Source organism: Sorex araneus, chromosome 6, assembly GCF_027595985.1.
Source record: "Sorex araneus isolate mSorAra2 chromosome 6, mSorAra2.pri, whole genome shotgun sequence".
NCBI lineage: Eukaryota > Metazoa > Chordata > Mammalia > Eulipotyphla > Soricidae > Sorex > Sorex araneus.
In genome coordinates this window covers 22576403-22599276 of record NC_073307.1, presented here as the reverse complement: position 1 = coordinate 22599276, position 22874 = coordinate 22576403, and the positions used below count along the sequence as shown (strand labels likewise).

The following is a 22874-nucleotide window of genomic DNA, read 5'->3' as shown; positions in this document are numbered from 1 at the left end:
ATATATCTGGTGACATTGGACTTGCATGTTTGGAAGCTATTTTTTCCAGTGTGTATATTTTTAAAGTTGCTTCTGACTCTCTCTTTCTCCTAGTCTCCTTCTCTTCCCCTCTCTCACTCTCTCATTCTGTTGCTCACCCCCACCCCATCTTCTCTCTCTTTCTCTTTCCTCCCTCATACATGGTAGGCATGTGCTCTACCACTGAACTAGATCCCCAGCCAAACTTCTTTCTTCTTAAATTAAATTGAAATATGTCTCCTTAACCTTTTTCCTGTTTTAAGAAGTTCTGCCATCTGTGTGCGAGGCATCACAGTATAGGAAGAAAAGTGGTGCTTTATAGAGTTCAATATTGGTTGCCTAGTGGAAGAGTTAAAGGTCTTGGGATAGAACCTGGAGGCATGATCAACATTTAGGAAACTTTACAGTGGTGGGGGTTAAAATGGAGCTCTTAAGGAAAGGACCTTTGGAACTAATAGTATCACTATATCACTGTCATCACTGTCATTCTGTTGTTTGTCCATTTACTTGAGTGGGCACCAGTAACATCTCTATTACACTCAGCCCCGAGATTTTAGCAGTCTCTCCTTACTGTCTTTCCCAACAATTGGAGGCTCTTTCAGGGTCAAGGGAAGAGACCTTTTGTTACTGTTTTTGGCATATCGAGTATGTCACGGGTAGCTTACTAGGCTCTGCCTGTTCGGGCAGAATAGCTTGCCGGGTTCTCCGAGAGGTATGTATGTATCTTTTACTGTATTTGGGATATGAATACACCATGGGGAGCTTGCAAGGCTCTCCCGTTCGGGCAGTAGACTCTTGGTAGCTTGTCAGGTTCTCAAAGAGGGAGAACAAGGCTATTAGATGTTGCACGGCCACTTTGTGGCAACGTGCTTCTGGGAGCTTGGTCGTATAGTCTCTGGATGTTGGCCGTTGGTGGGATTACATGGTGCGGTGGGGCAGTTTGTGTGTGTGGCTGCCAGGCTACTGAAAAATGGGGCTCTGGATGGAAAAAGCTCAGTCCCAGTCTGAGCAGGCTTGGAGATCTCATCCCCGGGTCTTGCCCACCTGGGTTCCTCTGCTGGTCCCTTCATGCGTGAGGCTCATCCGAATGTGAACTAATAGTAGAAACTAATAGTAGAAAGGAAAAATTTTCCAGTTGTCACACAAGTTATCTGCAAATGCTCATGTTTTTTCATAGATAAAATGAAGGGAAATGGTATATGAAAAATTATTTTCCTGTGACTTGAGTTGTCTAGGGTGTGTTGACCTAGTGTGTGCTACTAAGATCTCTAGGTGATTGATATGGACTTAATACTTGGCACTTCTGAGATTCTGATGTGTCAGTTTTCAGTGTTATTTAAAAAAAAAAATTAGGGGCCGGAGCGATAGCACAGCGGGTAGGGCGTTTGCCTTGCACGCGGCTGACCCGGGTTTGATCCCTGGCATCCCATATGGTCCCCCAAGCACCGCCAGGAGCAATTCCTGAGTGCAAAGCCAGGAGTAACCCCTGAGCATCGCTGGGTGTGACCCAAAAAGAAAAAAAAAATTAAAAAAAAATTAATGGTCTGGAGCAACAGTTCAGCAAGTAGGGCATTTGCCTTGCATGGGGCCGACTGGAGTTAATTTCCAGTACCACATATGGCCCCTGAAGCTGCCAGGAATGGTCCCTCAGTGCAGAGCCAGTAGTAACCCCTGAGCACTGCCGGGGGTGTGTGTGTGGGGTGTGTGTGTGTGTGTGTGTGTGTGTTCATGGTATCCTTTTATAGTTACACCCACAATTTACATACCCCATCCTCCCTAACTCCTGGGAACTAAACTGTATTCCAGAACATTTATAAATGGAGTCATACAGTATATGACCTTTGAGATTGGCTACTTATTTTTCCTTCTTCCCTACTCAGCACAATGCCCTTATGAGCCATCTAAGTTTACTACATATACCTATATAACTGTCATTAAAGTTTCTTCATAGACAGGTTTTACAACTTTCAAAATGGATTCCTATGGGGCCAGAGATTAGCTCAGCAGACTGAATGCATGCTTTGTATGCAGGAGGCCTGGGTTTGATCCCCAGCACTGTATGAGCCTCTGAGCACAAAGGCAGGTGTGAGCCGAAAATCTAAATCTCTCTTTACTTACCTCTTCTTCCCTCCAGAAAAGTATTCCTAAATTAATCTCTAGTAGGTTTATATCTTTAATTTGTTAATCTTAAAACCTCATCAGTTACAAGTTCTTGAAATGATTACTGTTTCCTATTCTTCTCAGATTCCTGAGTGGTATTTTAGACTGTGTATAGTAGGGATTTATTTTTTTGGTTTTTTGGGGGGACACCCAGTGGTGCTCAGAATTTACTCCTTCCTGGCTTTGCACATGAGAATCACTCCTGCTGGGCTTAGAGGACCATATGGGTGCTGAGGATCAAACGCAGGTATTGACTGTGTGGAAGGCAAACTCCCTACCTGCTGTACTATTGCTAGAGTCCCTTGCCCTATTCAGTTTTGTTTCTGGATAAACATACCCAGAACTCCCCCAACCCCCCTTCCATAATGTTCAGGACTTAGTCCTGGCTCAGCCCTCAAAGATGGGGCTTAGGGGAACCATATGTGGTGCCAGGGATCGAACCCCAGTTGGTTGTGTGTAAGGCAAGTGACCTACCTGTTACACTATCTCTGCCACATGTGTTGCCCCCCCCTTTTTCAATATATATATGTTATTTTCTGAATCTCAAACTTAAGTATTGGCCTCTTGATCACCACTTTCCTGACTGTGACAAAAGGAAGCTATGTGCTTCTGCCCCTCTTTTTCATTTGGTAGTTTTAGCGTAGCTCAGGGGGTTGAGGTGGACTTACAGATGCCAGGGAACAAAATCATGTGAGGCAGATGCTTCACTTCTTTGAGCTATGTCCCTTACCTGGAATCTGTTTTCCTGTTGGATTCTTGTGTCTGGGGAGACAACACATGGAGTTGAGTTTTGATCTAGCTCCTCTATTTCTCCCAACAATTTTGCAAGTACCTAAGCTCCTATATCTAACCTTTTTTTGCTGAACATACCTAGAGTGTCACTGTTGCATCCGATCCTGACTACCTTGTTTAGATTTTGAAGTGTTTGAGATAATTAGGTATATAAAACGAGAATTAATGCCTTTCTGGAGTTCAGGCATCGGTGCATGTGACTGACTCAAAGGTTCTGAGGCTTTCCTCATCACTTGCCTCCACGTGTTTTAGATTACTCTGTTTTCATATTAGTTCGTTGGAGAGCATGACCAACTGATGTGGTCATCCCTGCAGGAAGAGACTTTTCTTCTGCAGTCCAGGTTGGGGAACTCACTAACTCTGCTTGGATCATTTATAACCATTGGACTAGTTTCTATTGTCATAGAAGAATGAGCTTAGATCAGAAGAGTGAGCTCACCCTAGGACACAGAAACTGGGGTAAGAGTTTTCTAAAGGAACAGAGGTTATAATAGAATGATGTTCAGTAGAAGCAAACTATTCTGTTGACATGTAACGGGATGGTAGCCATTATAATTTTTTGCTATTTTCATAGGTGCAGGATGCTTCCTTTAAAAACAAAAGTGTTCAGTGATGTCACAGAAAGAAAATTTCTTATTCTAACAATATTTCCTTGAATAAAATTATCATAAAAAAAACAAAAAAAACCCAAAAGTGTTACTTGGAGGTAATTGATTTTGATTTCTTCATGTTTGGTTTTAATGTATCTAGGGTGTGATAGTGCTAGTGAGGCATTCATGGGCAGTGAAAGGTATCTATAGGCATTTCTTAATTTGTTAAAGGTTTGTTATTTTTCCTTTAATTTTTTTTTCTTTTTGGGTCACACCCGGTGATGCTCAGGGATTACTCCTGGCTCAGCATTCAGGAATTACCCCTGGTGGTGCTCAGGGGACCATATGGGATGCTGGGAATCGAACCTGGGTTGGCTGTGTGCAAGGCAAACGCCCTACCCTCTGTGCTATTGCTCCAGCCCCTTCCTTTAAATTTTTTTTTAAAAAAACCATTTCTATTGAGTTACTGGGATTTACAATACTGTTCATCATACTTTTCATGCTAAAGAAATCATAGATGAGAATTTCCCAGAGTTAAATCTAGGCAACTAAATTTAAAAGGGCCAAAGGTTCCCAACGAAAAAGACTCAAAATAGGAAAACTCCAAGACACATTGTGCTCAGAATGAATAAAATCAAAGACAGAGACAGAATATTTGAAAGCAACAAGATCAAAAAGAAATTTACATACAAAGGAAAACCCATAAGATTTGCAGCAGATCTATCAAATGAGACTCTGAGCAGCAGAGAGTGGAGGGATATAGTGCAAAAACTCAGTGAAATGAACAGCTCATCAATAATACTTTATCTGATAAATTATTCAGATTTGAAGGAATGATACAGAGCTTCATGGGTAGGCAACAGCTTAGGGAATTCATAGCCTTGCAGCCAGTTTTGTAAGAAGCATTAAAGGGGCTCCTATAATATTTATTTTTGAGCCACACTTGACTCTATTTGGTGTCATTCCTGTGGCGACAGGGATCAAACTCAAATCTCCTGCATTCAAAGTTTATGATCAGTCTTTTGAGCTATTTTTGTGGCTCCCCTATTACTGTTCTTGATTGTACCATGTGTTCAGACATTGAGAAGTTGATAATCTTTTAAACTTTTTCATCATACTTTAGAAAATACAAGGCAGGGGTAGAATTAGCTTGGAGTTGAAAATCAGGAAGTGATTGCATGTATTTGCAATCATTTTAATGTGGGGCAAGATTTATGGTAGTCCTGTAAAAGTTGGGTTCTTTTGAATAGAGAAAAGATCACAGGTAAAGGCAGTGATACTTACTCTTGATTAGATTATTTGGTTTGATTTTTTTTTTTTTCTTTTTGGGTCACACCTGGCGATGCACAGGGGTTACTCCTGGTTCTGCACTCAGGAATCACTCCTGGCAGTGCTCAGGGGTATTTGGTTTGATTTTTGTTCCATGATTTTGTGCCATGCCATTAACCACAGTCAGTTTAACCTCTGTGTTCATATGGTTGACAACCAGAAAGTACCCGGATAATTCATTGCAATCTTTTATCCATAATTAAAAAAAATCACAACCCCATTTAATATGATGCCTGTTATATAGTAGGCTAGAAGGTACAAATAGAACAAATCCTTTGACTGTTCTTGTCTAGTAAATAGAAAACAGACATTTGGATATTTGCTTATAAGTTTTTCCTCTTTCATGGCTGTTTAATGATCAGGCAGTATTTGTCTTAAGATTTCTCCGGAAGCTTTTTATATTTTGACTTGGATAATTATTTGATTTTAGCTAAATTTTGATTATAGTGCAAGGTTATTGTTTAATGGTAAAAGTAGGCACTGGTGGAGGGATGGGTGTTGGAACACTGTGTGACTGAAACCCTCATGAAAGCTTTGTAACTATCTCATGGTAATTCAATAAAATAAATTTTTTTAAAATGTAAAAAGTAGGGGCTGGAGAGATAGCACAGCGGGTAGGGCGTTTGCCTTGCATGCGGCCGACCCAGTTAGATTTCCAGCATCCCAAATGGTCCCCAAGCACCACCAGGAGTAATTCCTGAGTGCATGAGCCAGGACTAACCCCTATGCATCACTGGGTGTGACCCAAAAAGAAAAAAAAACAATGTAAAAAATAGGACTTGGGATTATTGAGAAAAATTAGTGGTATTCAGTACTAAATCTCAATTATTACGAGTCTTTTTCTTTTTTTAAATTTTTTAATTTTTATTTATTTATTTATTTATTTATTTAATAGGCATTAGTTTTATTTGTGAAGTAGAATTTTTTTTAATTTATTTTTTAATTGGTGAATCACCGTGAGGGTACAGTTACAGATTTATACATTATTGTGCTCGTTTCCCCCATACAAAGTTCGAGAACCCATCCCTTCACCAGTGCCCATTCTCCACCACCAGTAAACCCAGCGTCCCTCCCACCCTCCCCAGTCCCGTCTCCCCCCACCCCAAACTGCCACTATGGCAGGGTATTCCCTTTCGTTCTCTCTCTCTGATTAGGTGTTGTGGTTTGCAATAAAGGTGTTGAGCGGCCATTGTGTTCAGTCTCTAGTCTTTCGGCACGCGTCACTCCTCCCCCGTATGACCTCCAACCACATTTTACTTGGTGTTCCCTTCTCTGAGTTGCCCAGAATGAGTAACCAGCCTCCAAGCCATGGAGTCAACCTCCTAGTACTTATTTCTACTGTTCTTGGGTATTAGACTCCTAGTCTATTATTCTATATTCCACAGATGAGTGCAATCTTTCTATGTCTGTCTCTCTCTTTCTGACTCATTTCACTTAGCATGATACTTTCCATGCTGATCCACTTATATGCAAACTCCATGACCTCCTTTTTTCTAACAGCTGCATAGTATTCCATTGTATAGATGTACCAAAGTTTCTTCAACCAGTCATCTGTTCTAGGGCACTCAGGGTTTTTTCCAGATTCTGGCTATTGTAAACAGTGCTGTGATGAACATATAAGTGCAGATGTCATTTCGACTATACTTTTTTGCTCCTCTGGGATATATTCCCAGCAGTGATATTGCTGGGTTAAATGGAACCTCAACCTCTAGTTTTTTGAGAATCATCCATATTGTTTTCCAAAAGGGCTGAACTAGTTGGCAGTCCCACCAGCAGTGTAGAAGGGTCCCTTTCTCCCCACATCCTCTCCAACAGCGGTTTCTTTTGTTCTTTTGGATGTGTGCTAGTCTCTGTGGTGTGAGGTGGTATCTCATGGTTGTTTTGATCTGCATCTCTCTGATGATTAGTGATGCAGAGCACTTTTTCATGTGCCTTTTGGCCATTCATATCTCTTCCTTGGAAGTTTCTGTTCATTTCTTCGCCCCATTTTTTGATGGGGTTGGATGTTTTCTTCTTGTAGAGTTCAACCAGTGCTTTATATACCATTGATATCAACCCCATATCTGATGGGTATTGTGTAAATATCCTTTCCCATTCTGTAGATAGTCTTTGTATTTTGGTCACTGTATCTTTTGCGGTGCAGAAGCTTTTTAGTTTAATGTAGTCCCATTTGTTGATCTGTTTCTACTAGATTGCTTAGTTCCGTGTCATCTTTGAAGATACCTTTATCTTCAGTATTGTGGAGGGTTTTGCCGACCTTGTCTTCAATGTACCTTATGGTTTGTGGTCTGATGTTGAGGTCTTTAATCCATTTTGATCTGACTTTTGTGCATGGTTTCAGGTCGAGGTCTAAGCCCATTTTTTTACATGTGGTTGTCCAGTTGTGCCAGCACCCTTTGTTAAAGAGGCTTTCCTTGCTCCACTTCACATCTCTTGCTCCCTTATCAAAGATTAGATGATCGTACATTTGAGGTTTTGTGTAGGGATATTCCACCCTGTTCCATTGGTCTTCAGCTCTGCAGTCTTTTTATAAAGCAAGAAAGTAGTCTTTGTTGGTTCGCTTAAAGCAGTAGTTGAAAACTACTGAGTTGGCTAGCATCTGGGTGACTTGAGTATCTTTAATTGATTGGTGAACATACTCATATTGATTTTGTCGCACAGATTTTTTTGGCTCTTCTAAATCTTGAAATTTTTCAGCTAGAATTGATGGTCTCTTGTCTATTTGTATGTATCTTATATGTACACATGTATATATGTATTCCTGTCTTTCAAAACTGTCTTACAGGACATTGTTGTCTACCCTGTCTTTCAGACTTACAGGATATTGTTATCAAGGGTAGGCAATGAGGATTTTAAATGAAGATAAATAAAATTCTTTATATTTATCTCAGTAATTGTAAAGTGAAAGTGAAGACTTAGATCCCATCATTCTTGGTATAGCTTGAAAGAGTTGTATATAGGGAGGAAAATATACATATATTGAAGGCAGTGTGTATATGTTTTGTTTTTTGTGATTCTTTGCAGTTTTTTTAAAGAAAAATAATGATTTATTTTATCCTTGACAAAAGGATATTGAGCACAGGCTGTCAGACTCTTGAGGCATAATTTTCTCCCTGGTAACTGACTAGATTCAGATTGAAGTAGGTGAAAATTGGTCTTCTGTCCAGTGTGGACATTGACAGTTTCAGACTAATGTACCTACATATAATATACACAAAATGGATTTTAAAAGGCAGGTGTGATTAGTACAAAGCAACTATCAGTGAATATTGGGAATTGTTTCTGAGAGTTAAACAGGAAACAGTAGTAGAGTCTTAAATTTGTTAGTTCAAATTTCTTAAATTTGTTTGTTTTGCTTCACACTTGAAGCAAAATTTTGTGAAACTTTGGGCATTTGAGAGTTTGCATTTTTATTTGCTGGTTTTAGTGTGATTTCAATCAGGTTGATATTATGAGCTGATCTTTTTTTGTATATATACATATATATCACTCTTTAATGTTTTCAGATTAATGTAATCACTTCATTAAACATAACAAGAAGTCATGGGGCTGCAGAGAGAGTGCAGGGGGTAAAACACTTGCCTTGCATGTGGCCAACTGGGTTCCAATCCCCAGCATCCTATGTAGTCCCCTCTGTAACCTTTGAGCTTTGCTGCGACCCCCAAAACCTAAAAAAAAAAAAAAAACCCAAAAATGAGCAGATTTTTCCTTATAACTGTTTCTTGATTTCTGACTTCTCATATGTTACTTTGCCTTTCTCCCCTTAGATTTTTTCACCTGGGTGTGGTATGGTGTGTGTGTGTATGTATGTATATGTATGTATGTATGTATCAACCTGGGCTAGGGTAGTGTTGGGGTCATGTCCAGCAGTGTTAAGGGCTTAGTCCTGGCTCTGTGCTGAGGGATCACTCGATGGAACTTGGGGGAATCCTGTGAAATGATGTGCGTTGAACCCAGTGTTCAAGGCAAGTGCCCATTGCTTCAGCTCCTGGATATCTTTTTTATGTGATTCCTTTGATGGTTAGGTCTGTTGTTAGAAGTGCTCCCCCTTTAGTTCCTACTCTTCATATGTTTCTGAGGATTGTGATGAATTTAAAAATTACTCCCTATTAATCCCCATTCCTTTAGTCTTACTATTTAATCTGTTTTCTCTTGTTCTTCATTTAACTTGAGCAGTAATAGCAGAATATAAATTAAATAATGATAAACTTACTGTCTTTCCTTTGCTTTCTTTTCTCTTTTTTTTTTTGCTTTTTTTTTTTTTTGGGTCACACCCGATGATGCACAGGAGTTACTCCTGGCTCATGCACTTAGAAATTACCCCTGGCGGTGCTGGGGAGCCCATATGGGATGCCGGGGATCGAACCCAGGTCGGTCGCGTGCAAGGCAAATGCCCTAGCCGCTGTGCTATCGCTCCGGCCCCTGTTTTCTTTTTTTGTTTGTTTTTGTTTTCTGTCTTAAAATTGACTTAGATTTAAGTTTCTAGGGTGAATGCTGTATGTATTCTATGACTTGGGATGTATCTAAGATGCTGCCACTGGGTTCTGGATGGCTACATGTGTGTGAGCATGTGCTGCTCTGCAAAGGTGTTGCCAGTTGGGAGTGAGGAAAGAAGAATGAATTCATTAGGTTAAACTGTTTCCTGTTATTTTGAAATTGGTGCTTTCTCTCCTATAAGTCTTTTACTAAATTGACAAAATAACATGAAATAGGAAAATGTCTTTAAGTTACTGTGGGCAATATTACTGCCTTAATATATTTTACAGTATAGCTGAGGAAGTTATCTTAGGTATAATAATTTTGACTTTGGCATAACTTCAACTATGATGTTGCGATATAGTGGTTTCTACTGGTTAATTTCTGAAGAAAGTGATTCCAAGTTGAAATGCATGTTATGCATTTATTTGAATGTGTAATCAGGAAGTAAGTGTCTCTCTTTGGAGTGTTTCTGAATAGCAGCAGGGCACACTTGAATTAGTAAGGAAAATGAGAACATGAATATGTGTGGTACTCTATTTTAACTTAAAAAATCCATTCTGCCAACTGGAAAAAGAAATTTAAAAGCTCTTTTCCTATCCCCAGTGAATCAGGAAAGGAATGTTGGTTCAGTTTTTCCATAATATATGATAGGCTTATGGATTTAAATAATGTGATACTGAATGTTTATTTCCTGGACCAATTTTCAAAAGATAAACACTTTTTGACTATGTTATGACTTAACAGTAGAACACCTGCCTTGCATGTGTGTGTGTTGCCCAGGGTTTAATTCCTGACACTTTGTACCCCTCAGACTCCTGTACCCCATCACAAAAAATAAAATAATTTTGTGGATTAAAAGTGATGTTCCAGAAAGGTGTCTCCCCCCCTGCCCCCCGTGTCTTTATGTGCTTGTCTATCTCTTCTTGTTCTGGGGGGCCATACTCAGCTTTGCTCGGGGCTTGTTTGGCTCTGTGCTTAGAAATCATTCCTGACTGTATTCAGGGGACCACATGTGTGCGGGGGATCGAACCAGGGCCAGACGCGTGCAAAGGCAAGCACCTGGCTCACTTGCTCTGATATCTCTTTGTTCCTAGAAAAGTTCTCTTAAACCACCTGCCAGGAATTTGTTGATACAAGTCAGTTTTCCATAATTATAAGAGGTATTACCTAGGAGTCTGTGGTTTTGGCCAAATTCTCCACTAATGAATGGAAAGATGAGATGAAAGTAGAGTGAATGAAATGTTTTATTCAGGTTCATTCCAAATCATAGGTCATGTTAATTATGCCAGTTATAAACTGCCATCTGGTTCCTTCCCTTATAAGGTCTATTCTATAAAATCTCTTGTTCTTTGTTATTGTATTAGCAGTTTTGTTAACAAGTATGAAAAATGTTTTATTACCAGCTCTTGGAAAATTTTAAAATTGGGGGAAGGAATGGACAGGTTAGGAAATCGACATTTGCCTTTGATTATTTTGAAGTTAGCAAAAAAAATTTTTTGGGTCAAACCTGGCTGTCCTCAAGACTTGCTTTTGGCCTTGTGCCCAGGGATCACTCCTGGTGGGGCTCAAGGACCATAATGGTGCCAGGAATTGAACCTGGGTCAAACATGTGCATGCAAGGCAAGTGTTGCTCAGGGGTTATTACTGGTTCTGCACTGAGGAATTACTCCTGGCGGTGCTTGGGGCGGGGGGAATATGGGATGTCGGGGATTGAAGGTCATCTGTGTGCATGGCAAATGGCGGTCATCTGTGTGCATGGCAAATGGCTTACCCACTGTACTATCGCTCCAGCCCCCAGGCTATACCTCTTTATATGATAAACTACTTCTGTTCCTTATTTTTGGACCATACCTGGTGGTTCTCAGGGTTTACTCCAGGCTCTATGTTCAGGGATCACTCCTGGCTGGGCCTGTGGACCCATATGGAGTGCTTGGGATTGAACCTGGGTCAACCTTATACATGACAAGCACCCTGCCCACTGTACTATTTCTTCAGCCCCTCACTTTTACTATTTTCACATATGTTGGTTAGTATTTTCTTATCTTACCCCCACAGTAACTGTTATTTATTTTTATTGCCATTTTTACTTATCTGCTATGTAAGATGTGGAAAACGAAAAAGTTCATTAATGAAGATACCTGGAGTGAGAGGATTGTGTAATTCATGGCACATAAACCATGTTCCTTTGCTGGGTTTGCAAAGTTTTTCTTCCTGGTTAAAAGTAGAAAAGGTTCTGACCAGAAGCCATATAAAAATCATTCGCAGTGTTTTAGGGAAGATGCAGTCTTCTCTGTCTATTGGGTCTTTTGGGGAGAACTTTGGGTCACATCTAATAGTGCTCAGGTCTGCACCAAAAGATCATCGTGGCAGTGCTGTAGGGGACCATATGGGACTCCAGGGATCAAAGCCGGGTCGCTGTGTCCAAAGCAAATTGCTTTATACCTGCTGTACTATCTGTGTACCATTCTTAGAGGACTTTTGAAGCCCATTGAAATGTTCATAGCTAGATTTTTGAGATCTTTTCATAGGGCATTATGATTGGGAACCATGCATTCATCATGACATGGGTTTTTGCTGTTGTGAAGTTATCATTTTCTCCCAGTATATAATCTTGAATAAAAAAATTTAATAAAAAATTTATTTGTGGCAAAACTGGTAATGTTTAGGACTTCAGCTCAGTCAGTGCTCAGGGATCTGTCCTGGTGATGCTTGGGGGACTGTGTGCAGTGCTGGGGATCAAATCAGGGTTAGCTGTGTGCAAGCCAAGCTCTTTTAACCTCTGTGCTGTCTCTTTGCCCAAGTCTTTTATTTTTTTCATGTGTCATGTGAAGTCTATAAATGAAAAGGTTTGATGTTCAGTTTACCCGTCTCCTTGCCACTGCCTCTCCCTTCCCTACCCCCTCCTTGTTTATGGCCAAGAAACCACACACAGTCAGAAGTCATAAAGATTCATTGGTTTTCTTCTAAGAGTTTTACAACATATGTAACTCTTACATTTAAATTCTTTTCTTCTTTTTTTTTTTTGTGGTGGTAGTGGTGGTATTAGGAACTGAACCTAGGCCCTTACATGTGCAAGATGAGTGCTCTGCCCTGAGCCACATTTCCAGCCCTTGTTTAGGTTTTGATTTACTCATATGTTGTTTAGTTAAGGGCATACTTTGTGAGAAATGTAATTTCACCATTGTGTGAATGTCACTGAGTATAATTACATACATCTAGATTGGTATAGCCCAGTATTTTTCAACCTTTTTCTGGCCGTGGCCCTCTGTGTTTCCTTCCTGTGACTTCCTTATCCTACCGGCCAACCCCCTCGTCTTGTGTTGTTGCTCCCTTAAAATATCCTGGGAGCCCACAGGACCATGTGGCTCCTGTTGAGAACTCTGGTGTAGCCTGCAACAGACTTAGGGCATACAGTATAGTTTATTTGGATCACCATTTTATATATATGGCTTATCATTGACTAAACTTTTTTTTTTTTTATGGTGCCAGGAATCAAACATTTTTTAAAAATTTTATTTATTTATTTTATGGTGCCAGGTCTTAAACTTGAAGGCAAGTGTGCCACTGAGCCATATCCCCCTTCTGACTAAATGTTATTAGGCAATGCACTATTCTGTTAGTTGGTGTGAGGTAGGGGCAGCTTCATTCATTGGCCTGTACATATTTATTTGCCCTAGCATTGTTTGTTGGAAATACTTCCCCCCCCTTCTAGAATAAATGGTTTTGGCAGCCTTGTTGAAAATTGGCTCTTACCTGTTTTTTTGGGCAGCGGTGGGGAGAGGTGGGGACACACCCTGCGGTGCTCAATGCTTACACCTCACTCTGTGCTCAGGCATCACTCCATCTGGGGTGCTGGTGATTAAATGGGCTTGACTGCATGTAAGGAAAATGCCTTACCCATTCTAATATTGCTCCAGCCCCCTTTTTGCTTTTTCCTTTGGGGTTTTGGGTCCACACAGTACTCAGGGCTTAACTCCTAGCTTTGTGCTCAGTGATCACTCCTAGTGCTGTTCAAAGGACATAATGTATGCTAGGGATAGAACTGGGGTCAGCCACATGCAAGATGAGGGCCTTACCTTTAAATATATACTATCTCTTACTCTTGGAAAGTTTTTTCTTTTTGTTTTTAATAGTTCATCATGTTTCTGTTTGTTTCTCTTGGCACAATCTTCCCTTAGTCCTAAACTCATAGTCTCAAGAACTAGCTAAAAATTTTCATTTCAGTTTATGTTCACATATAGAACCATTAGGTCATTTTGTCCATCCCAGAACTTCTCTAGCTTGAAATTCTTTTGTGATCTTTGGTATTTTCTTCTCCCTCCCTCTTTATAATCAAAATTTGTTATTGTATTATTTGACCCCTATCTTTATAATTTCTACTGTTCTTTCCTGGACTCTCACTCTGGCCTTCTGAGTCATCTCTTTTATTAAGCTCATTGTGTATAATTTAGATAATCCTTTCTTTTGGCTTCTTTCTGTGACCTTGGAATTCTGTGTATTCTGTCCATGACCTTTTTGTACTCTGTCTTCTTTTGCTTCTATATACATCCCTCATTATCCAGTTTAACTAGAGAGCTTCCCAAACATGCCTACTTAACTGTATGCCTCTACATAAGAAGTGGCTCTGCAAGGTTTGGCATTAGAATTAGAAGTCTTGGTGTTGCTATTATTTGGTGATTAAGTTAATTAAACTGCCTAAGCTTTAGTTTTCTTATTTGTAAGGAAAGGCTCATAGATAACCTGTTTCCTAGGTAATTGATAAGATTAAATAAAATATATAAGAGGGGGCTGGAGTGATAGCACAGCGGGTAGGGCGTTTGCCTTGCACGTGGCCGACCCGGGTTCGAATCCCAGCATCCCATATGGTCCCCTGAGCACCGCCAGGGGTGATTCCTGAGTGCATGAGCTAGGAGTGACCCCTGTGCATTGCTGGGTGTGACCCAAAAAGCCAAAAAAAAAAAAATACATAAGATGCTGTGGCTGAGGAGATAATAGAGCCACATGGACTGTGCTGTGGCTGAAGAGGTAATATAGCCACATGCAAGATTCTAGGGTGCTTGCTTTGCATGTGGTAGATCAGGTTTGATCCTTTGCATTCCATATGATCCCCTGAACACTGCTGGAATGGTACCTGAGCATAGCCACGAGTAAACCCTGAGCACCACTGGATGTGCCCTCCACCTCTCACCCCATTTCCTCTCATCCCTGCCCAGGAAAAGGTATGATGCTATAGAGTGGATATTTAACAAATGTTGGATAAGAGACATAGAAATATAGGAAGCTCGTCTTTTTGCAGCCTTTTCCTGTTTGATCTCTGGCACTACATATGGTCCCCTGAGAGCTGTCAGGAGTAATCCTTGAGCACAGAGCCGGGACTATGAAAACCATTGGGTATGACCCAACCCACCTCCTCCCCTCAAGAATACAAAACAAAACAAAAAAAAACAGTTGTTGGATGGTACTGTGTTTGACTTTTTTGCTTGAAACCTCTAATACCTTAAATGCTGCTAATGCTTTTAATTCTGCTACCTAAATTATATTTTATTCTTTAAGAGTGTGGTTTATTTCAGAGTACTATCTTTTTTGTTTTGTTTTGGGACAATATCTGGTGGTAGTGAAGTCTTAATCCTGGGTTTGTGCTCAGTGATCATTTCTGTCTGGACTTGGTGGCCATATGTGGTGCCAGAAATTGAACGCAGATCAGCGGTGTGCAAGGCATGTGCTTTACTCACTGTACTATCTCTCTGGCCCCATGTCTTGTTGGCATTAATGGCTTAAAATTGGTTATTATTGTTTACTGCTTTGAAACCCCATGGCATTTTGTACTTATACCTTATATGTTAAAATGCCATATAATATGCTTATTATATTCTTTCCTGAATCATAAACCTTTGAAGGCAAGAATAGTCTTTGTTTTGCTTTGTATCTGTGCCAGAAAATTTGTTTTAGGGTGAGTAAAGTTCTCACCGAACAGGTGAAATTCTGTTTAGCAGGTGAAATGACTGTAAGGTGAGTAGTTTATTTTTATAAATTATTTATTATTATATCTTTTCATCTTCTGGCCACACCCGGTGGAGGTCAGGGCTTACTCCTGGCTCTGTACTTAGAGGTCACTCCTGGCAGGACTTGGGAACCATATGGAGTGCTGGGGACTGAGCCTGGGTTGGCCTCATGCTAAGCAAGTATGCTATCCACTCTGCTTTACTATCCATCTGGCCTCAGTAATCGTTAACATCATTTGTTTAATATTGTTTAAGGCAAATACCTAATTTTGCAAGGTACCTAAGGCAACTTCTCCCATGAATAAATAATTTTTCAAATTAATTTCCTATGGCACCTTGTTTAGGGGACTTTCGGAATTCTGGCATTGTAGTACTCTTTAAATTGTGATCCATTTGAGTACAAGTGCCTTGTTTTAATTGACATTTCATAGTCGTGTGTGAATGTGTTGGTTTTGGGTCACACTTGGCTGTACACAGGACTTACTGCTGATTCTATGCTCAGGGATTACTCCTGGTGGGCTCTGGGAACATATGAGGTGCTGGGGATTGGACCTGGCTTGGCTATGAGTAAGAGTAGCGCCCTACCCTTTTTATTTGCTCTGTCCCCCAATTGTTGTTCTCAAGAGAAAGCACCATGAGGATATTCTTTTAGATGTGTGTGTTGTTGTATCATAGGCATCTAATATAGTCTTAAATTTTTTTTTCTTTTTGAGTGATACCCAGTGATGCACAGGGGTTACTCCTGGCTCTGCATTCAGGAATTAACTCCTGGTGGTGCTCGAGGGACCTTTGGGATGCTGGGGATCGAACCTGGGTCGACTGCATGCAAAGCAAATGCTCTACCCACTGTACTATCGCTCCAGCCTCCAGTAGTCTTTAAATATAGTGTGCCCTCAGTTATTTGTTGAGTGAGCTCTAAGTACCATAATATATAATTTTAATTGTTACATCCCCATATGATATTACCATATGTAGGACCAGAGGGATAACTTGAAGGGCTTATTATAGATTGTCTATATAGATTGTATATTTATATTCAGACTTTAGCACTGCATGATCCCTGAGTATGGAACTCAGAGTAGGCCCTGAGCACTGAGGACCTGGCCCCAAACAAACAAACAAACAAAAACTGCTATATGTCTAGATCTGAATCTTGGATCAAGGAAAATTACTGAACTCTGGAATTTTTCAGTTGTGTGTTATAAGTATGTAGAACTTGTTTTTACTCTTAGTATTATATGTTACTTCTAGGTATAATTAATAATTTGAGGGTGAGCTTAACTTTTCCTCACTAGGTTCTTATCCTACAACTTAGGAGAAATATAGTCAGATCTCTTTAGACGTATTTAGGCTATTTGAGAGTGAGCTTTTTTGTATTTGATCAGAGAATGAATGCCCTTTGGGCTTTAATCTGAAGTGAACACATTCAGCCAAGGACAGGATTAATTGCTTTGCTAGCTATGCAAAGATAGATCCCATAGAGGCTTTGCCATATAATGACTGGTGGAACCAGACACAGCCTGTCCCTCCTATTTCTTGCAGCTAAAAAAAGAACACTGGGTACCTGAAGTGATTTGTTATAGAAATGCATGATCAATGATTAGTTATTTTAATGTCAGAATTTTTTTTAGTATTGTTGAATTAAGGATGGTATAAATTGAATATTCTTAGTAACCATAATAAAATGTATTTAGCTTAAGGTTTTTTTTTTTTTTTAATTGGCTTTTTTGGTCATACCCAGTGATGCTCAGGGCTGACTCCTGACTCTGCACTCAGGAATCACTCCTGGTGCTGCTCCGGCAACCATATGGGATGTTGGGAGTTGAACCCGGGTTGGCCTTGTGCAAGGCAAACGCCCCACCCGCTGTACTATTGCTCCAGCCCCTAGCTTAAGTTTTGAAATCACGGAAGTGGTATATGTTCTTTATAGAAAATCTTTCATAATTTTTTTTTGGGGGGCGGGGGAGGAAGGTGGAGAAGTTTTAGGGATCGAATTCAGGGCCTTGTACATGTAAGGCTTTTACTTTAGGACTGTATCTCTAGCATTAGATTTACTGTAGCAAACTATTGTTTGCCTTTAACTCCTATTTAGTTTCAAATTTTTTTTTTTTATTGGTTTTTGGCTCATACCTGACGGTACTCAGGGCTCATTGCTGGTGGGAATTGGGGTGTGGGAGATCAACCTCTGTCAGCCTTACTGTTGTGCTCCCTTCCCCCCCAGTCCCTCTCTAATTAAAAAACATCCATATTACTTATATATATGTATTTTTCCTGCTTAATAGTTTACTGTATACTTAATGGTTTTTACATATAGGCTGGTATTTGCATAACAATTAGTTGTAGTGGATAGCATGATTACTGAATGCTATTAATTAAATATTTGAGTTTCAGTATTCTGTATTTTTTTGGGGGGGGGTCACACCCAGCAATATTCAGGGGTTACTCCTGGCTCTGAACTCAGGAATTACTCCTGGCAGTGCTTGGGGGACCATATGGGATGCTGGGAATCAAACCCGGGTTGGCCGTGTGCAAGGCAAACTCCCTACCCGCTGTGCTATCGCTCCAGCCCCTCTGTTTTTGAGCCAACTCCCTGCCTAATGAATTTTCTAGGAAAGGAATAATAATGTTAGATTAACGGAAAGGAGAATTTTGAACCCAGGGCTTCATATGTGAGAAGTGTATCCTGGAGCTACTTTATTCTTAGCGCTAGACATAAGTATCACCTGTTTTTTTCTTTGTTATTGTTTCTGATGGTCGAGGGCTACACTCATTTTTGGTTGCACTGGAGGACTGGAGCGAGAGCACAGTGGGTAGAGCGTATAACTTGCATGCGGCCAGCCCGGGTTTGATTCCTCTGTCCCTCTCGGAGAGCTTGGCAAGCTACCGAGAGTATCCTGCCCACACGGCAGAACCTGGCAAGCTACCAGTATTCGATATGCCAAAAATAGTACAAGTCTCACAATGGAGACATTACTGGTACCCGCTCAAGCAAATCGATGAACAGTGGGATGACAGTGCTACAGTGCAGTGTTATGCACTAGAGGATTTTTTTTTCCTTTTTGGGTCACACCCGGCAATGCACAGGGGTTACCTCCTAGCTTTGCACTCAGGAATTACTCTTGGCGGTGCTCAGGGGACCATATGGGATTCTGGGAATCAAATCCGGGTCGGCCGTATGCAAGGCAAACCTGCTGTGCTATCGCTCCAGCCCCTGATTTTGTGGTGTGCCAGTGTCACTTTGTTGTGGTCCTTTTGCGGGGCTATAAAATAGCAAAGTTGTTGGGATTGTACTTGGGCATCTGGGTGAGCTGGAGGATGAAGCCTTGACCTCACCAGCCTCCTGAGTGTAAGACAGATACTCTATTGCTTACTGTCCCAGTGCTGCTAGAAATGAGTATTTAAAAAATTATTATTACTATTGCTATTTTGGTTTTTGGGGACCCATACCTGGTGGTGCCTACGGCTTACTCCTGGCTCCTGTGCTCAGGGATCACTCCTGATGCGGCTTGAAAGATCATAAGCAGCTCAGGAGATTGAACAAAGGTCAGCTATGTGCAAACTTTACCTACCTCTATAGTCTCACTAGCCCAGAAATGAGTAATTTTAGGGTAAATTTTTATTCAGTGCCAAATTGCTTTCCAGATAATTGTTCTTTCACCAGTAATGTATAGGAACACTTTTCTTAGTGACAACTATAAAAAGAAAGGAAAAAAACCCCCAGAATCTGTAAACTTAATTCTGTGCATGGAATATTCAGAGTTTGAACTGTTTTCCTTTTTTAATATTTACATTGTAAATGAATTATTCAGGTTAATTCCTGCTGAGTTTTCTTTTTTTCCCTTTTTGTAACATAGGTGATTTGATGAAGACCGCTGCAGGAGAGTTTGCAGATGATCCCTGTTCTTCTGTGAAACGTGGCAACATGGTTCGGGCAGCTAGAGCTTTGCTCTCTGCTGTTACCCGGTTGCTTATTTTGGCTGACATGGCAGATGTCTACAAATTACTTGTTCAGCTGAAAGTTGTAAGTACAGGCCCATGTCTGTAATTTGTTTTCTCTATCACAGTGAGTTTGCTGCTGGCCATACTTAGTTCAGCATTCCTTAGGATTTGGTTTGGTTTTGATCTTGGTTTACCTAAGGGACCAGGAATGTTTTTGTTACACTTAACCTTCTCTATTGCAAGTGTGTATTCAAATGGCTCTGCTATGAGCCTGTGTTGTTTTAGGGTTAATGAGGAACTTGCCAAAGGTACTGTTTTAGTTTCATTCACTTTTTTTTTTTTTTAGTTTTGATTACACATTTCCTTGTGCCAGTTAAGTTCCAGAGTTGAGAAATTAAGATACATTAATTTTTCTTTTAGGTAGAAATTAGAATAATACAGTCCATCCCACCTCATGTAAAGCTATCTTAATAGCTACTCAAATATTTATCCACCTAAATTAAAAGTTTGCATTGCTATCTAAATAGCTTTTAAAAGATATATAGATTTTTTAGATCTTTATATACAGGTTTGATTTGTTTAAAGTTTTTCTGGGGGTTGTTTTCTAGGTGGAGGAAGGTATCTTGAAACTGAGGAATGCTGGCACTGAACAAGATTTAGGAATACAGTATAAAGCCCTGAAACCTGAAGTGGATAAGCTGAATATCATGGCAGCCAAAAGACAGCAGGTACAGTCATGATTTGGGAACAATTCAAGGTTTTCTAAAATACTATCTAATGGTAAAGATCTATTTTACCTGAACTTTCTGAAGTTACCAGTAACTCACTCTATTGGTAGACTTACGTTAAAAAACATCTAAAAAGTATCTTTTACTATTTCTTGTAATAAAGCTACAATTAAGTTGCATTCACATTATGCTTCTATTTGTTGTGAAGCTTTTACTTTAAGTAGCTTGGTATTTTGTGATTATGACTAGAGAGGTGATACATCTTTGTTTTTGTGTTCGGGGATTAACTTGAGTTGGTAGTGGAGTTTAACTCAGATTTTTGAAAACTTTTATTTGAAAAATTGAAGCATATTGGAAATATTTCTTATCAGAAACTCTCTTCCATGTTCTGTTTTGTTACTTAAACGTATTTTAAGGGTAGGGGAGGTTCCTGCGCAGTGATTAGGAGACCCAGGGACTTCACTAGTGATTCTCTGCCAACTGGGCTCAATACAAGGGCGTGAGATGACAGTGCTGCTCTTGCCTTGTGTGTTGGGGAAACTTTGGCTGCCCCAGTGATACTGGAGACTTCCAGGGCCACACCCAGTGATACCAGGGGACATGTGTTGTGGGCAGTTGAACTTAGGTTGGATACTTGTCTGAGTGTTAACTGATTTGATTCTCAGCACTGTGTATGTTCCCTGAGTCCCTCCAGAATTTATTTTTGAGCACAGTCAGGAGTGAACCCTAACTATTGTGGATGTGATTTAAAAAGCCAAAACTAAATAAAAAAAGCAGTATTTCCCAGCAGCCCTGGAAAAGCCCCAGAACAACAGCAAAAACCACACCAAAACATTAGGTGACTTTTAATATCAATAAGAACCCAGATTCTTGAAATTTTCCAGCAGTACCATCTTCATTGTGTCTGTCACTAGATAGTAGTAGAGCTCTGGACGTGATATTTGCATGCTTCAGTGTGTCCAGAGAGATAAAAAGAACTGTTTCTTTCTTAAGCCTTTCTTTATAAGCAAACTGGAGCAGTAGTATAGCAGGTAGGGTGTTTGCCTTGCAAGCGGCCAACCCGGGTTCAATCCCTGGCATCCCATATAGTCCCCCAAGCACCGCTAGGAGTAATTCCGGAGTGCAGAGCTAGGAGTAACCCCTGAGCATTGCTGGGTGTGACCCCAGAAGCCCAAAATAAATAAATACATGATATAAGCAAGGGATCTTGAAGCCCTCAGAATATTTACCCTAAATCGATTTCATTGTATAACATGATCATTCATCACTAATCATTGGTAGGAAAAAAGCAGTTACCATATCTGATGCAGAAATGAAGATCTATCTTACTCTCCAAATGGGGGTGAATTCTTGAGAACAGGAATACCCAGCCCAAGCTCTGACAGACAGGAGTATGAGGTCAATACTATAAATGTCTAGTTTATGATAGCCCCAGATTTGGAGACTTACAAGTAACTTTTATCTTGTTATATTTAATAGACTTTAAAAGACTTTTTTTTTCATTAAAAATTTTTTTTTATTAGTGAATCACCGTGAGGTACAGTTACAGACTTACAAACTTTCATGCTTACGTTTCAGTCATACAGTGGTCGAGTGCCCATCCTTCCACCAGTGCCTGTTTTCTACCACCAGTGGTCCCAGCATCCCTCCACCACCTCCACCTCATCCTCCCCCCACCCTACCCAGCCTCTGTGGCAGGGCATTCCCTTTTGTTCTCTCTCCTTTTGGGTGTTGTGGTTTGTAGTAGAGGTTTAAGTGGCCATCATGTTTTGTCTATAGTTTACTTTCAGCTCGCCATCTCTCATTCCAAACGGGCCCTCCTAGCACCCTTTATTTGTTTCTAGATCTGAGCTACTTTTCCCCCCAGCATGTAAGGCCTGCTTCTAAGCTATGGAGTGACCTTCCTGGTACTTACGTCTACTATTCTTGGGTCTCCCATTCACTTATGTATTCCACAAATAAGTGCAATCTTTCTATGTCTGTCTCTCTCTTTTGACTCATTTCACTTAACATGATACTTTCCATGTTGATTCACCTATATGCAAATTTCATGACTTCATCTTTCCTAACAGCTGCATAGTATCCCATTCTGTAGATGTACCAAAGTTTCTTTAACCAGTCATCTGTTCTCGGGCACTTGGGTTTTTTTTTCCAGATTCTGGCTATTGTAAACAGTGCTGCAATGAACATGTAAGTGCAGATTTCATTTCTACTATATTTTTTTGCATCTCTAGGGTATATTCCCAGACATGGTATTGCTGGGTCAAATGGGACCTCAATTTCTAATCTTTTGAGACTCGTTCATACTGTTTTCCAAGAGGGCTGCAACAGTTGGCATTCCTACCAGCAGTGAAAAAGAGTCCCTTTCTCTCCATATCCACGCCAACACCAGTTGCTTTTGTTCTTCTGGATGTGTGCCAATCTCTATGGTGTGAGATGGTATCTCAATGTTGTTTTGATCTGCATCTCCCTGATCATTGGTGATGAGGAGCATTATTTCATCTGTCTTTTGGCCATTCAGATTTCTTCTTTGAGAAAGTTACTGTTCATTTCAGCACCCCATTTTCTGATGGGGTTGGACGTTTTCTTCTTGTAGAGTTCAACCAGTGCCTTGTAAATTCTTGATATCAACCCCTTATCAGATGGGTATTGGGTGAATATCCTTTCCCATTCTGTAGACTGTCTTTGTATTCTGGTCACTGTATCTTTTGAGGTGCAGAAGCTTTTCAGTTTAAGGTAGTCCCATTTGTTTATCTCTGTTATACTTGCTTGGCCAATGGTGGTCACCTTTAAAGATATCTTTAGCTTCAATGCCGTAGAGGGTTTTGCCGACCTTG

The 22874-nt window shown here is 40.3% G+C and overlaps 1 protein-coding gene across 2 annotated transcripts in view; it reads left to right on the top strand.

The window, feature by feature from the left end:
- The window catches only part of CTNNA1 (catenin alpha 1), a 289737-nt gene that overhangs the window by 144187 nt on the left and 122676 nt on the right, over positions 1-22874 (top strand). For both annotated transcript variants that reach the window (XM_055141101.1, XM_055141102.1), the window contains exons 4-5: positions 19225-19391; positions 19918-20037. In XM_055141101.1, coding sequence (XP_054997076.1) covers positions 19225-19391; positions 19918-20037 — 287 coding nt within the window. The remainder of the gene's footprint in view (positions 1-19224; positions 19392-19917; positions 20038-22874) is intronic.